This window comes from Phaethon lepturus, unplaced genomic scaffold (genome assembly GCF_000687285.1).
Source record: "Phaethon lepturus isolate BGI_N335 unplaced genomic scaffold, ASM68728v1 scaffold26954, whole genome shotgun sequence".
NCBI classification, from domain to species: Eukaryota; Metazoa; Chordata; class Aves; order Phaethontiformes; family Phaethontidae; genus Phaethon; species Phaethon lepturus.
The window spans coordinates 6394-21454 of NW_010533002.1; the positions used below are offsets into that span (position 1 = coordinate 6394).

At 42.7% G+C, this 15061-nt stretch overlaps 1 protein-coding gene across 1 annotated transcript in view; it reads left to right on the forward strand.

The window, feature by feature from the left end:
• Nucleotides 1-8961, forward strand: part of NRBF2 (nuclear receptor binding factor 2) — a gene marked incomplete at its 5' end in the record, with an annotated part of 11183 nt that extends 2222 nt beyond the window's left edge. Inside the window, 3 exons of the mRNA XM_010285047.1 lie at nucleotides 4535-4619; nucleotides 6229-6269; nucleotides 7431-8961. Of these exons, the coding sequence (XP_010283349.1) occupies nucleotides 4535-4619; nucleotides 6229-6269; nucleotides 7431-8147 (843 nt within the window). The remainder of the gene's footprint in view (nucleotides 1-4534; nucleotides 4620-6228; nucleotides 6270-7430) is intronic.
• Between the last annotated feature and the right edge of the window lie 6100 nt (nucleotides 8962-15061).

A 15061-nucleotide genomic window follows, 5' to 3' on the forward strand; every position in this document is an offset into this window, starting at 1 on the left:
CAGATCCCTCGTGTCTCAAAAAAATACCTTCATCTTTGCTTTCAGCAGTAAGAGAACAGAGGTATTGATCCTTCCTGGCAAAGATAACTGGTATCCACTGTCCATAGCATAAAATAGCTGATGTTAGCAGCAAACAGTGGTTTCAGTTAAAACATTTACGAACTGTTAGAACTTCTTTGCAGTTAGCTTTCCTCAGGCCCTTGGTTTTAGCAGCTGGGTTTTCCTGCCTTCATTTGTAACTTCAACAGTAAGGCACTGTAATCTGTCCTTTGTAATCATATTAAAATATATCACTTTCTAGAGAGTCCCTTACCCATGAACAAAGGAGGCTGTAAGCTTAACATCTTGTGCAAGGCTTTGTCCAGTGAAGTGCTCTTCTCATTAGGGGAACAAAGACAAATAAAACATACACAACAAGCCTATCTCAGCTACAGGAGGACTGTTGCAAATTTCTGCTCTTAGGAGAGGGCGGTAGGCTTACCTTACTTGAAAGTGAGTAATACTACATCTACCTTTTAGAGATATTATAGGATCAAACAGGTTTTTTTCCCCTGTTACTCTTCTTTCTATAATAGCTAGCCATCAACTGGAATCATATGGAGAAAGCAGCAACTTTTTTTTTTCTTCTTTCTCCCAGCCTAAGCTAGGATCGTATCATAGTAATCCTTTAAGTTGTAATGGTGCACATTAGAAATAAATGTAGTGCTTTTGTTTGTTTGTTTGTTTTTGTTTGAGGGAGTGGTAAGAAATTTGGCGAGTGGGCCTTCTGGCTTCATTTCTCATGATGCAGTCACATCACTGTCTAGTATATATTGGCATACAAGAAGTCAGGTGTTAATTTTTGAGCCACTAAAGAAAGCTCTAAGCAAAGAGGAGACCTGCATTGCTGCTTTACAGGGTGGTTTGATTATTTTTTGATTCTGTTGCTCAGAGATTACATAGGCGATGGTTTGTGTTAGTTGGGTGGAGAATCAAATAGGAGCATTTCTTTGGAATAGCAGTACAAACTTACAAATGTAGGTATCATCCCTAAAGATCTCAGCCACAGTTGGAAAGTTTGAGGACAGCTGCCCAGCTTCCCTGCTTCCATAGTTGATCCAGAGTGGTTCAGGTGATACAATGCACAAATCCCTGAAGAACCAAGTATGTTGGAACAACATGAGGAAGCTTTTTAGCTTGGTCAGCCTTCACTCACACCTGCTTCCTCTTAGGAGAGTCAAGTTGTTACACCTGTCCATTTGCCTACTGGGAATTCCTGCTCGTCTGGATTGGGAGGGACATCTGGAAGTAGTTGTCAACCTGTTTACCCCCTTCAATTCCATAGCTTGTTAACAAAGTGTAATTATTCTTACACCACATCCTACGTTTATTTCCAGCACTGCAGCTGGAAGAGGAAAGAGAAATCAGATATATAAATCCATCACAGTTGTGCAGCAGCTGTTTCTGTAATCATCACAGCAGCAGGACCAAAGTCAAAGCAGTCTTGGTTGAATCTGTTGGGAACCAGCATAGCAGCTCCAGAATTGTTGGTGTAAACACCTTCCTCTAGCATGACATCAGACCAGGGATAAACTTGAGAGCCTTTTTTTTTTTTTTTTTTACTTTATGATACAGGACCAATTCTTCCATTGCCAGATTTACAATGGGATACAGGCCACTCTGATTTCAAAATAGATTTGCTAACAATGGTTGGATGCTGTGTGGCTAAGTGTAACTGAGGGCTAAGAACAAACCTAGCAGACTAGGCAAGATGTAGAAGCTTATCCATGACATGTGGCTATTAAGCATCCAAGTACTTCTGTTGCAGCTTCATCACTTGCTGCTAGGATGGCACCACTAATTTCTTCAAACTGCTGCTGATGAATAATCTACCATGAAAATGGGAGAAATTCCTTGGTCCTTGCACAATCAACTAATTGGAACAAACACTCACAGGGCACTATAAATGAGTAAATGCTTCCTTGTCAAGCTGGCAGGAAAACATAGAAAATGAGGAATTCCTCCTCCATGACTGACTGCAAAACACCTAGCTTTCTCACAGAAGGCTGTGCCGAAACATTGATTTTCTTTTTCTCTGCTGTGGTTCCTCTTACTTCCACTGTGGAATTCTGCTGCTCTGCATCAGAGCAGATGGCCTGACATCTATATATTTTGATATAACAACAAGAAATGCATTTTGACCTTGTAATCAAGAATCACAGTGTTTCTTTTTGCTAGCATCTCTGGACTGTGGTTTCCTTAATGTTGGTCATGGCGTAGCCCACCTTCTTCAGACTCCCTTTAGCTTCACTGGGAGTTAATTGAGAATGGAAATAATTTAATTGCTCAATCAAATAACAACTGGCTGTCCTCAGATGTTCTGCATGTGGTTAAGTGATTTGAGTAAGATCATGCTCCAGTAGTTTAAAACATATGAAAATAACCTTTGAAAGCAATCAGACTCAAATTCTTATATGTAGAAACTAATAAATGGAACCAGGCCCCTGGCTTGTTGAACTGCTTTCTTAGCTCTCCTGTCTCTAGCTGCCCTGTTTCCCCTTTCTCTGTTTTTTTTAGACCTGCCCATGCAGTTTGCAGAAACAGCTGTATCAATACTAATTTATTGAAAAATTGTTTTGCAAGGAGCAAGCTCAGGTGTTTTTATGTCCATGACATAGCTAATTTGTAACTGGATGAGCTGCCATGAATAACAGAGGAGATGGCTCTATATGAGCTGATAGCATTTGTTCATTCCCCTGGGAAATAAGTTTATCTTTCCAGCATATGTCATTTGTAGGAGTCCATAGAAAAAGGCCATAAAATAGATGATTTACCAATAGAAAAACACTTCCTCTTCTTCTGAGATTATTTAACCTCAGGGCAGAAGAAACAGGGAATGCTGACAATGCTATGAGGATTGAATGAAGATGAGGAAGAATAATATAACTGAAATATTTGTTGTGAAGAATGAAGGAGGGGTTTTTGTGTGGGTTGCTTTTGGGCTTTTTACAACACTCCATATTAGCATATGAAATCAGTTTTAGAAAATCCAAATGTCTAAATGCAGTGATATAACTGCTAGGGATTGCTTAAGAACAGCTGTTGCCCAAAAGAGTGTTTTTTGTAGAAGTCATTCTCTCCTGTGGTGTCAGAGCTGGTAATATTGAACTTACTGTAACACTGTAGGTGATACATCAATTTGGAGGACAAAGACGACAAAGAAATTGATCTGCATTTTGGAACTTATTTTTAAAATGCATGTTAGTATAAGTATCATGTTAGTCCTGACAGAATTGTGTTACCATCCTGTTTGGATTATCTGACCTTCCATGCTTCTTCCAAGACTGCAGGAGACCGAGAAAAGTGTAATTCCATAAGGCCTGTGGGGAACCAGCTGTTCTAGCATCTTAGGATATGGGCAAATGCTCTCATTTTTATGTTGATCCTGGAACATGCTTAAAGTGAGTCAGTGACATCTGAAGTTTGATATGTTTTATGCCTTTATTTGGGCGAAGGGAGGGAATAGAGAATTTGTATGGGTCAGAGACAGAATTACAGAGGCAGATTTCAGGCTTTCAGCTCTGTTTCCCCTACAGGTTCAGTCAGTATAGATTTGGTAAAGGCTCCCTTAAGGAACAGTAATCTTAAAAAACAAAGAAACAGGCAAACGCTTTCCTCAGATTCCTGAGTGTTTTATATTGTTTCACAGTCAGTGCCCAGTACTTGATGTCTGTTTGCTTCAAACTCAACATGTAGTAAAAGCAGTCAAGAATAGTCTGCATTACTGACAGCCTTGCCAGTTAGTGGTTGTAGCCTTTCATATTACATAGCTTGTCTTGGAGGAAGGACCGTAAAATTCATGTCTTGTAGTAATGACAAAAAGATTTGTTTTCATGAATGTTGCAGTGCTGGTTATACAATAGTGTTGCTCACTGAGCATATGCAAATACTTGCATCAATTGCTTGCTTTCAGCAACATCCTTAGTGGTTTACAAATGCTAGTATAGACATAACTCTTGTATAGCAACAACGTGACTTTGATATCTTTAACTATGGTTGGGCTGCTCCCATTAATTGGTGTAAGCTGCAACCAAAAAACCAAAGATTTTTTGCAATTTCTGCATGCAAGAGGCAAAGCCTGTTGGGCATGGGGCAGCAGAAAAGGTCAAACCAGCTGTAAGCTGTAACATAATTCAAATATCTTGCATTCTGCCAGGTAAATTGATCCTAAATACTTAGAGCTTCTCATAGCTTCTTATGGCCTTTTTACATAACTATAGTGAATGCCTGCCTATAAAGGAGAACACGTACTTTCTGAGGAAGATCTTCAAAAGGATTTTGTTGTGTATACACCGTTTTTGCTGCATTAACAAACTTCAGTTTTTACTGGTACGGATTCTTGTAAGGTAGTATTATAAAAGAAATCAAATATAAAGCCTAAAAGCCTGGAGAATTGGAATCAGTACAGGTTTCTTAGATGTACTGATTACTTTTAAAACAACTATAACTATTTGTCAGTTAACCCTCATTGATGTAATGTTCTTTTTGTTTTAAGGCTCATCAGCAGAGCAGAAAAGCAGACCGTTTGTTGGCAGCGGGGAAATATGAAGAAGCAATTTCTTGTCACAAAAAAGCTGCTGGTGAGTAGGTATTTCTCACATTCCAGCTCTTAAAATCAATTTCTGGATTTGCATGCTTCATGTAAGTAGAATATCTAGTTACTTGCAAATTTTTTATTCTTAAATTGTCAATTTGCTTTTCAGTCCAGATCAAGCACCCTTTTGGAAACTTTTCCTAATTTGAGCAGCTAAAGTCAAGTGTTTCCAAAATTGTTTTGATTGGGGGTGGTTATCATGTGAAGGCATTTCTTGACTCAAGATGAAGCCAACACCTTGTGTCGTGCACAAACGGCAGTTGGGGACCTGCTGTAAGCCAGTTTCACTTTACACTTTATATTTTCTTCACTGCTTTCATAGCTGAAGTCACCTGCTTTCTCTGTTGATAAAGGAAATACTTAGACAAATGTTTGCTTACAAAAGTTTACTTACTTCCCTTTCCCAATGTCTGAATCAAGACACCTAAGAACAGGTGATGAGCTCAGCTTTCCCAGAACTCAAGCAAAACAGCAGATTGCATTGCAGGCCTTGACGCCGCGATTGACAGCCTCTCCTCAGTGAGACTTTGTGCATTTACCTGTCCATTTAACTAGTCATGCTTAATTATTTGTGTTGGAGTCCGTCAGCTCACTGACAGTGTGGCAGCGGCTTGGCAGAAGAAGAAAGAGGTCTTAATTGGTGCAACAAGTAGGACATTTCTAGTGACAGGGCTTGTGTGGAGACAAAATAAGTGGCTACTCTGAACATCGTAACCTAGACACCAGGCATTCTCACTTTGCATTTCTAATACTAGAAAACCCCATGAAAATGAAAACCTGATAGTTTCTTTGGTATTTATGAATACTCAGAGCAACAAGTACATACAATACATGTAAGTAAGCTATAACGATAGCACTTACATTCTAATATGCAGACTTTTCTTCTTGGTTTTCTTCACTTCATATACCAAGACAACACCCAGAAATGCATTGAATGTTTCTTATTTTCCTTCATCTGATGATTCTATGCCATTATCTTACATCCTTCTGAATTTGGTTAAGAATTTCTTATACCATGTCATTTTCAGCACTAGCGAGATATGCTCAAAGTCTAACGTGCTGCTCTGACTCTAAACCAGCACATTTTCTGGTTTGGAGGGGAAGTTGATGAAAAAGTTGGGAACTGCAGACTATTCCTCTTCATCAAGAATATAATTAAAAAGCATGACTTCATAATACTGGTGTGCAACGGGCAAGAGGATTTTACTTACCACATTTTGTCTTAAAGTGCTTGTATGTTAAAAGGCTGGTCCTTAGCTGTGTTTCTTCGCTTCAACGGGAAAGTTGTTCTTCTGGCACTTTCTGGAAATGGCTGTTGTCCTCCTCTGAAAAACAAGTTGGAACAACCTGAGCCAACAGGATGCCATGGGAAGGGTGTAGCATGTATTACATGATCTTACAGTAATTTTTTCAGACTTTTGAAAAACAGCAGGTGTTTCCAGCCACTGTAACTCGGTAAATACTTTGCCTCTGGACTGCTGCTTTTATGTGGGGATTCAGAATATGGAAGATCTGAAGCCTTTTCTTAGCTTTAATGGAAACATTCAGGTTTTGTAACCCTGTCCTAAGTGTTTATCAATTTTTCTCTTCTGCAGCATACCTTACAGACGCTATGAAGCTGACCCAGTCAGAACAGGTGAGACCAAAGTGCAGCAGAAGCAGCCATAGCTCTGTTGTGTGCCTGTGTGTCGTATTGTGCCCTGACTGATCATACCCCTTTTGAGCGTTAGCCTCTGCATAGTTTTCTGAACCCATGGCAACTGCACCAGGAGTTTTAGAAGTGCAGTGATGCTAGTCTTCCTTGAGAGTTTTTCCAAGTTTCTGTGGAGCAGGGACAAGAGAACTACTATGCCATCCAAGGGTTCTCCTACAATGGTTTCTAGTCTTCAAGGCATCTTCAGTAGGTGATAAAACTAGTTTCATATTTAACTTTTGCTGTAAGGCACATAGGCTGTTTCGCTGAGACACAAAGCTGAGCAGCTCTTCTACAGTCTGTAATTTTGGTTTTATTCATCCTGACTGGGTGATCTCCAGAGCAACAGCCCTACACCTTCCTTATTCATTACACAAATCTATCCGTGAATGTAGTAGTGTGGTCTGCCCAGCACTTTTATAGCAGCAGGCTTTGAATTTAGCCAATATTATCAAAGCAAATAATCGCTGGAGATCGGACATCTGTCTGTCTTCCAAAAGGTCATTCCTGTAGAAAAATGGTAGCCTATTACCCAGGTGGTTCCTGTGAGTTATTAACCACCATGCCACCCCCTTCATTAAATATGACTGAATCGTTTTGGACTATATCTGGCCTTGGAGCACTCTTCTTCTTAGTGTTGGGTGGTTAGTATTTCTACACAGATACCATCACAGAAGCAAAAAAATAGTTTGTATTATTTAGCTAAATTGTGTCTGTGCATGCCAAGTCAATCTCTTCCTTCTTGGTGTTGGTCATAGGTCAGTTAAACTCCTAGTGCCCCCATTCAGAGGTATTGTAGCCTGGTCAGTGACTTAAAAACAAAAAACCAAACAAATAAACAAAAAGACCAAATGTTAACTCACTCCTTTACAATACCAGTAGTTATGCTAAATTTGGGTGATATATCTGAATCTGTTGCATTGTACGAGCAGAGAACACTTCTTGTTGGATTTAGTATTTGAATAACAAAAGTTCCTCCCGCTGCCTTGGGCATGCTGTGATGCTGTTTATGTAAATATTTACATGCATGTAACTTTACATGCATGAATATTCAGGTGGGATTAGGGATCACCAATTAAATTGTTTAACCTTGTTCTTACTCAGGCTCAGCTGTCACTGGAATTACAAAGGGATAGTCACATGAAACAGTTACTGCTCATCCAGGAGAGGTGGAAAAGGGCAAAGAGGGAGGAAAAGCTGAAAGCCCAGCAGAATGCTGACAAGGAAATAGCCGCACATCTTCAGACTTCTTATAAGCCATCTGCTGAAGACTCTGATGATCAAAACGTATTGGTTCCTGTTACTCAGAAATACAGCCCTTCCATGGAAAAACATCCACAGGATGTTCAGGGTGTCTTTGACAGGGACCCGGATACACTGTTATTTCTACTTCAGAAAAAAAAAGAGCCAGTGGAAGCATGTATTGGGAGTAAAGCTCCAAAAGATGACAAAACTATAATAGAAGAGCAGGCAACCAAAATTGCAGATTTGAAACGGCACATAGAATTTCTTGTAGCTGAAAATGAGAGATTAAGGAGAGAGAATAAGCAGTTAAAAGCAGAAAGAGCTAGACTCCAAAAATCTCCAGTAGACAAGGAGTTGGATGTAGATGCTGACTTTGTCGAGAAGTCAGAGTTGTGGGGTCTGCAGCAACACTCAGAAACTACTTCTTCAGCTGCAACTTGGCAGAAGTTTGCAACAACTGCTGGGAAGGCAAAGGACATTCCAATACCCAACCTTCCTCCCTTGGACATCCCATCCCCTGAACTCCCTCTGCTGGAACTCTCCGAAGATATACTGAAAGGACTGATGAATAGTTAAAAACCAGCAAAAGTGCTCAATGTAGTTACCCAAACTCAAGAAAAGGGAAAACCACCAGGACAATGGTGATCTGAGGGCAGAAACATCTAACACAATCCTACTGTTGGAGAAAAGGCATTAAAGCAACTTTGTTACTGTGAAATACACATCATATCTGATCTACTTCATAGAAGTTAAAGGTACCATAATCGGTATAAGATGGCAAGCTCTTTAGTCTTTCTCCTAATGTTTCAAACCAAATAACTGCCTGGAGAATGTTTCAAGTAACACAATCCTTCAGGGTTTTAAAGTATGCTATATGTAATAGTTATCTATAATGCCATAAATGATGGTGCAGAACCTAACTGTTACGGTTGCCAGTTGGCTGCCACTTCATATTGAAAAATGCTTTCTAGCATGAATTTAAACTGTGCATTTCATTATGCATAACTTTGTTAATTCAGATACAGTGCAATTTATACACCTCCTAGATGGATTTATGTGCCACGCTCTATACTCCTGGCCATGTTAACCTCAAGTCAGGAGAGATTTTAATTTCCATTCTATGAAGGAACCAACTTATTAGTTCTCTTGATGAGTTTTTTTGGGTTATCTGTTTACATAACTAATCAGGGTGCATCGAATCTAGCTATTGGTTTCTGTATAAAGTGACATTGTTTAAAAAAGAAAAATCTATACTTAAGGAAAAATACCCTTTTTGTTTTCAGTGATGCATGAACGGACGTAATTCTAGCTGGCAGTATTTGATTGAAAAAGAAATTGTTTACAGCTTAACCTGATTCAAAAAGGATATGAAAATAAAAACCAAGGTGTTTTGACGCTAAACGTGTGTTAAATCTCTACAAATGTTGCAGAGTATAAAAAAAATTAAGATTTATACTAACAGCGTTAGCACACACGTACTGCTGAACTTGTGTGTTCATCATCCAGCAACTACGGGAAAGCTGGGATGACTTCAGAGGGCCTTGCCTGGATGTGAAGCATCTTGGCTAGCTGGCTTCTAACACCTACAGAGCGCTGAAGTGTCGGAGGAAGCCGCGCTGTGGTTTTGCTCGGGGACAGGCTACCCAGAGCTGATTGAACTGCGCCATGAGAGCTGCACAGGCCCGCCCAGGGTTTTGGTTTCTGAGGAGAGTGGTGCAGCCCTCCTCACACTCAGCCCCTTTCAGCATGGGTCAGCCCGTGCCCTGCCCCAGAGTGTTAGCCAACCCTACCCCTGCACGGGAGTGTCACCTGAGCCCAGGCTTTCCTGAAGAGGAGTGCTGCAATGTCTAGTGGAGGCATTAGTTAATTAACTTTAGCTGTTACTGATTAATGAAAAGTGTTAAGTGTTGCAAGCTACTCTGTTTTAAGTTATTCTTGTGCTGTTATGAGGTAAGCTTGCTTCCTAAGGGTACATTTTTCTTCCAGAATAGAATTGGAAGTGCAGCAAGAACACCTTTCTCCTCTGCAAATTCTCCCCTTACCTCTGTGTACCTGGCGTCTCCTGAGCTTGCTTGAAGCAGAGTAGGGACTGGAGGCTAGAAAAAGCCTATGGAAACAAAGGTAAGACAAGTTCATTAGAAGAGGTCCCTTGTACTGAATTGTAGCAGGAAACTAATCTTGCTGGGGAAAAAAATAAAAAGTGATTTTTCAGTTGGAGCAGTTCAGCACATGGCCCCAGAACTGAAAGCTGAATACTCCTGTGTAATACAAAGACCGTCCCAGAGCTGGAGCAGGCGATACCAGGGAAGAGTCAGCTGGTGGCCTAGCGAACAGCACAGGTGTCCCACAGGTGTCCCAGAGCTCCGGCACTGCCAGTCTTTTCCCTTCCCTTCCATGCAGCAGCACGGTCAGCCAGCCATGAAGCCTACAGAAAGACAGGCATGTGGGAGCAGGTAGGATCACACCTTTAAAGGTCCCTTTCAACCCAAACCATTCTATGAAATAAGATGAAATATTTTAATTTTTCCAAGTAAGTAATTCTTCAGTCTGAGTTCAGAGCTAGGCAATTACGCAGCCCATTTATGGAATGAAAGGCTGTTGAGAGAATACTCACCACTAGAGGACAACTTTTATAGATATGTAGTGATAAGTCTAAGGAAATTCTTCTCCAATGTCTGTCAGCAATTGGTTTACGCCCCCCAATGATTATTGCCTTTCAGCTTCTTTGAGCTCTGGCGTTGTGAAACCATAAAGAGAAACACCCGGTTTTCCTTCCCTGCGCCTCTGGGTTAGCTGGCGTTACCATTTCCCCACCTTTTCCACCTCCGCAGTGATAGCAATTTGGGGTTTTTTTGTCATTTCCCTGCTTCCGGCCCCACCAGCCAGAGTCAGGCCGTGGGGCAGCCGTGGGCGAGTGCAGCCAGCCCTTCGGTAGCCACAGGCCCTTCCGTAGCCATCGGCCACCAGCTGGTGGGACAGCAGCGCCTGGCACAGCCAGGAGCAGCTGCAGGAAAGCGGTGAGTTACTGGTGGTCAGACAGCGTGTACCCAAAGCCTGGCACAGGGCCTGGGGAGGCTCCCACGGGCGGCGAGCCTGACCGGCGGTGTTTTATCCTGGGCAGAACTAAAAACTTCTGTGGTCCGTTATTGCAAAGTGTCTCACCAAGAACCAGTTTTACACACATGTCCAGACGCTGACTTCTATTCACAGACTTCGCTTTACCACAGCGACCACTCTTGTGTTGGAACACAGACATGTTATCCCTGTTGACTATAGCCAACACATGCTTTGCAAAAAGAAACTGTAATTACCCAATCTCTGGCTATATCTCCACAGAAGGAGAAACCAAAGGAAGGCAACTGGGAAGCAACATGGAGTCTCTTGAGAATAAAATCTGCAGAGTGCACCACTGGTTGCTACTTACGATGACCACTAAAACCAAAATATAGAAGTGTTGGGTTTTACATTTTGGTTTTATATAAACGGAAAAGCAGATCTTGTGACCTCTTCCTCTGAGAGCATTTCCACCTTCAGGAACTCTGGCCTTGAACTCCTTCCTACTACCTGCCAGCGGCAGTTCTTTAGCCATCTGCAATTCCTGTTGACCTTCTTTCAGTGGTGGGGACTATACCTCATCTAGGCAGCCTTTCCCGCAAAAGGCTGGACCAGATGATCTTTCAAGGTCCCTTCTACCCTGGGCTGTTCTGTGGTACTACGAAAGCTGGCTCATGAGCAGAACAGATGGAGAAAAGCACATAGTGCAGCCACAACAGCTGATAAAATGCCGTACTGAATGGGACTAAAAATACAGCAGAAAACAAAATCAATCAAACTGTTCAAAAGTAATCAGAGTGGTAGTGTGGCTGCCACAAATCAGGTATAGGCTGGACAGTATTTGCCAGACCTTTCTGCCCGAGTATGTGGCCCATGGAGTTCAACCGTATTAAAAAGAAGTTCATTGCTCCCTAAAGCCTCAGAGCTAGGGCCGTCTTTTCCTCCACCTCCCTTCTCTCCCATGTTTCTTTTACCAGAAGTAACCCAAACTTACCCAGGCTTTTTGTCCTGTAATCATTTGAAGTGTTCCCTCAGGCCCATTTGCTGCAGGAGTTAAGGTATTATTGAGATCAAACAATATGAAATCCTTAGAGCTGTGAAAATACAGGATTTCCTGCCTCAGAGCTACTAAACCCTACTCTTTAATTCCACTAAGGAAGCACAGAGCTACGATAAAACCACATGCCCAGGGACTAGAAAAAGAAACAGGCGTCTGTGTAAAGAATATATTGTCTTGGTATGGTTGGAAGGTACCAGAAATGTTCACTTTGAAACCTAACAGCAAAAATCCTTCCGTCTACCACTTAGCTCTAGAAAGGCCCTTGTTTAAAATGCAACTCTTTGCATGCAACATATCAGGTAAAGCATGTCTTCAATTTTCTGTGAGGCAAGTTTTTCCTACTTGCTATATATAGATCGTAACTTCCTTTTCAAAACCTACCAGAACAAACAAAGAAAGTACAGAGGTTAGTCTGTGCGTGCTGCTAACGCTACAGATCATTTGCTCCTTGGTCAGAGTTTCCTAGGTCACCCCACTGAGATGGGAATAAAGGGATGTGGCGGTGGACACTGCATCAGAGGAGCCCCCATGCCAGCCCGTCCTCCCCTGCCCTCGTGGGGCACACGTAGCATGGGAACACAAAGGCAGAGAAGGAAAAGCGGCACTCCTGCTAACGAAGCACAAGGCAAAAGGCGGAAAGCAGGAGCGCAGCAGAGAGCTGCCACCGAGGAAGAGCTCGGGGCTAGGAGAGGAAAGCACAGCAAAGCCTTAGTCTGGGAGTCTCCACGGGGAGAGGCAGCTCGTTCAGTGCGGATGTGAGGGAGAGCACAAACATCCTGCATGGGAAAGCAGCAGACAGGGCGATGGTGGCTGTGGAAGGAGGAAGGAAGGGAAATTCCCAGTTACAGGCGCGGAGCGGGGAAGGCCGTCAGCTGTGAGAGCAGGAGAGGGCTTGACAGGATGTCATGGGAGAGGCTACAAACAAAATTGCCACCTACCGAAAAGGTCAGAGAGCATGAGAACGTAGTGCTGATCAGATGGGTGTTCGGTTTACACACACGGATCCGAGCAATTTCTGTGAAGCTGGAAGAGTAGAATAAATAGATTTTAAAACCCCCTACATCTGACCTGCATAACAGGGACCATGGTTTCAGTGCCAGCAATTCCAGCAATCCAGCAACTTCTGCTTCAGCTAAACTGTATGCAGAGCCGTCCGTCTATGCTGAAGGACTTCAGGTCAGAGCAGCCTTTAGTGTTTGCTACTTACTTACTCTTTGTTAGTTACTGTTGCAGTTAAGATAGGAAGAAAATTTCCGTGGTCATTTACTGTACAGCAGCGCAGTGGCTGGAGATGGTGGTAAGGAGCTGAAAGGGGTGAGGGAAGGAGGGTGAGTGCGGAGAGCAGAGCTTGCGGTTTTGATGACTTTGAGACATGAGCTGTCAAAGGACGGGGGGGGAAAAAAAAAACCCAAAAAAACAAGAAGAGTTTCAGGGAGAGCATAGCAGACCAAGACAGAGCTTGGTCTCAACAGGAAGGTGGCAAAAGATGACATGGTACTTCATGTTCTTGTTCTAGGAGTTGACAGTGTTCCTGCACTCAATCACCTTCAGCTGATGTCATCAAATACTTCTAGCCATATTAAAATAGTTGAGACTGTAGACCAGAAAACCTCTTGGAGGCTTTAGGAAAGGAAGATGGGAAAAACATGCCCAGTTACACCTCACAGAATGGCTAAGAGGGAAAAACTAACCTGAAAACAAAACGCCTCCCCACAAACACCCTTTGGTCTCAGACATCAGCTATGAAAATCTCAGGTCATACTGGCAGCGAGCACAAGGCCAACCTGACTTCCTGCTGATTTCCTGTAGGGGAGCAGGGAGCTCCGCTGCACTGCGACAGAGCCAGAAATCTCAAGATGCTGAATGAGCTGAATTTGGTATGCTAAGTGCTTAAAAACCCTAGAATTTTTGGCCTCTTTTAGTAGTATTTGGAGTAGCCGTTACCTTTAACAACCTCCTGTGGTCAGCTAGTGGACACAGCATGTGACTTGCAGGGTCTTTTTGAGCTGACTGCAATAAACGCATTACAGCACTCCCTGTCCCGCTCGGCTTGTGCCACGTTTTTCCTTGTTCGCTCACTTTTGGCTCCTTCCCCTCCCATTAATTACTGGGAAACACTCTCGCTGTTGCAGGCAATTTATGAGGCCGTCCCATCCGCAAGTGCAGCAATTCCCAAAGCGATTTGCAAAATGCATCAGGTTATGTTTTTCTGCATTGCAAATCCATCAGACATACCCATTAACCACAGAACTTTAAAACTATACATCTGGGAGAAACACTACTAAACAAATCGAGCAGATAGTTGAACTCTATAGTGACTGCAGTGAAATCCTATTTATGCAAACTGGTTTATCAATTTCTCTTTGCTACAAAAGCAGCAAAGACCTACTTACCCCAGTGACTGTGCAGCATGCCATGCGACACTGCGGCTTGAGCCTGTCAGCTTTGCCTCGCCAAAATGAGACTCTCGGTCTTAAAATCCTGTCAATCTCTCAGGCTTGTTATTGGGAGGATTCTTGCTGCTTCACCATCCGTTTTGCCCCACGTGTTTTTGCAGGTTAGCAACTTTTGTCCTACACTTAAGGATCCATCAGCAAAGGTGGCAGGAAAAAGGTCACAGAGAAAAACTTTAATATTCACACTTGGGAACACAAATTAGCCTCCGTTCAGCGACTCCTTCAGTTCCCACCTGAGGAGGCAAGAACTTCTTCAACCTCAGACACACATGCACGCAGGGGTCCGTCCCTGTGGGGCGACAGGGGCAGCCCTCAGTGCCCCAGGGCGGCCTGAAGCACCTGAAGGTCTTAGGAGGTAGAGCAGGAAGCCCGAGGCTTTGGCCAGGACAGACACAGCAACGCGACGCTCTCTAAATCTAAACATTTGAATAGTTTTAATAATTTAAATCTATGCAACTTTAACTTTTCAAACTAACTGCCAGAGCTGGAATTCTGCTCAACTGTCTAACATTTATCATTATTAAACAAAACTAGACACAAATTTTTTTTTAAACATCCATTATTTTGCAGTATTACTTGAACTGTAAAAAGCCAACATGCTATAAAAAAAAAAATGTTCTATAGAAACTCCTTTCCCCCTTCACCCAAAGTAAGTGTTGGACTATTAAAGACCGAACATAAGCGACGCTTAAGTTGTTTTGTTCTCCAGGAGAGGCTCTTTCTGGCTCAGCCAGTTGCGCTGTGCTCCCGCACTTCCCCTCGCAGTTTTGTCTCAAACCCGGAGAGGGCAGAGTGGTGCAGAGGAACCCGGGCAGCGCATTTCACACGTTGCCATCGTCAGCCCTCACTGCGAGCCAGGACCCCGGCCGTCACACATGGCCCACAGACACAAAACAAACACGCCAGACAACATTTGATAA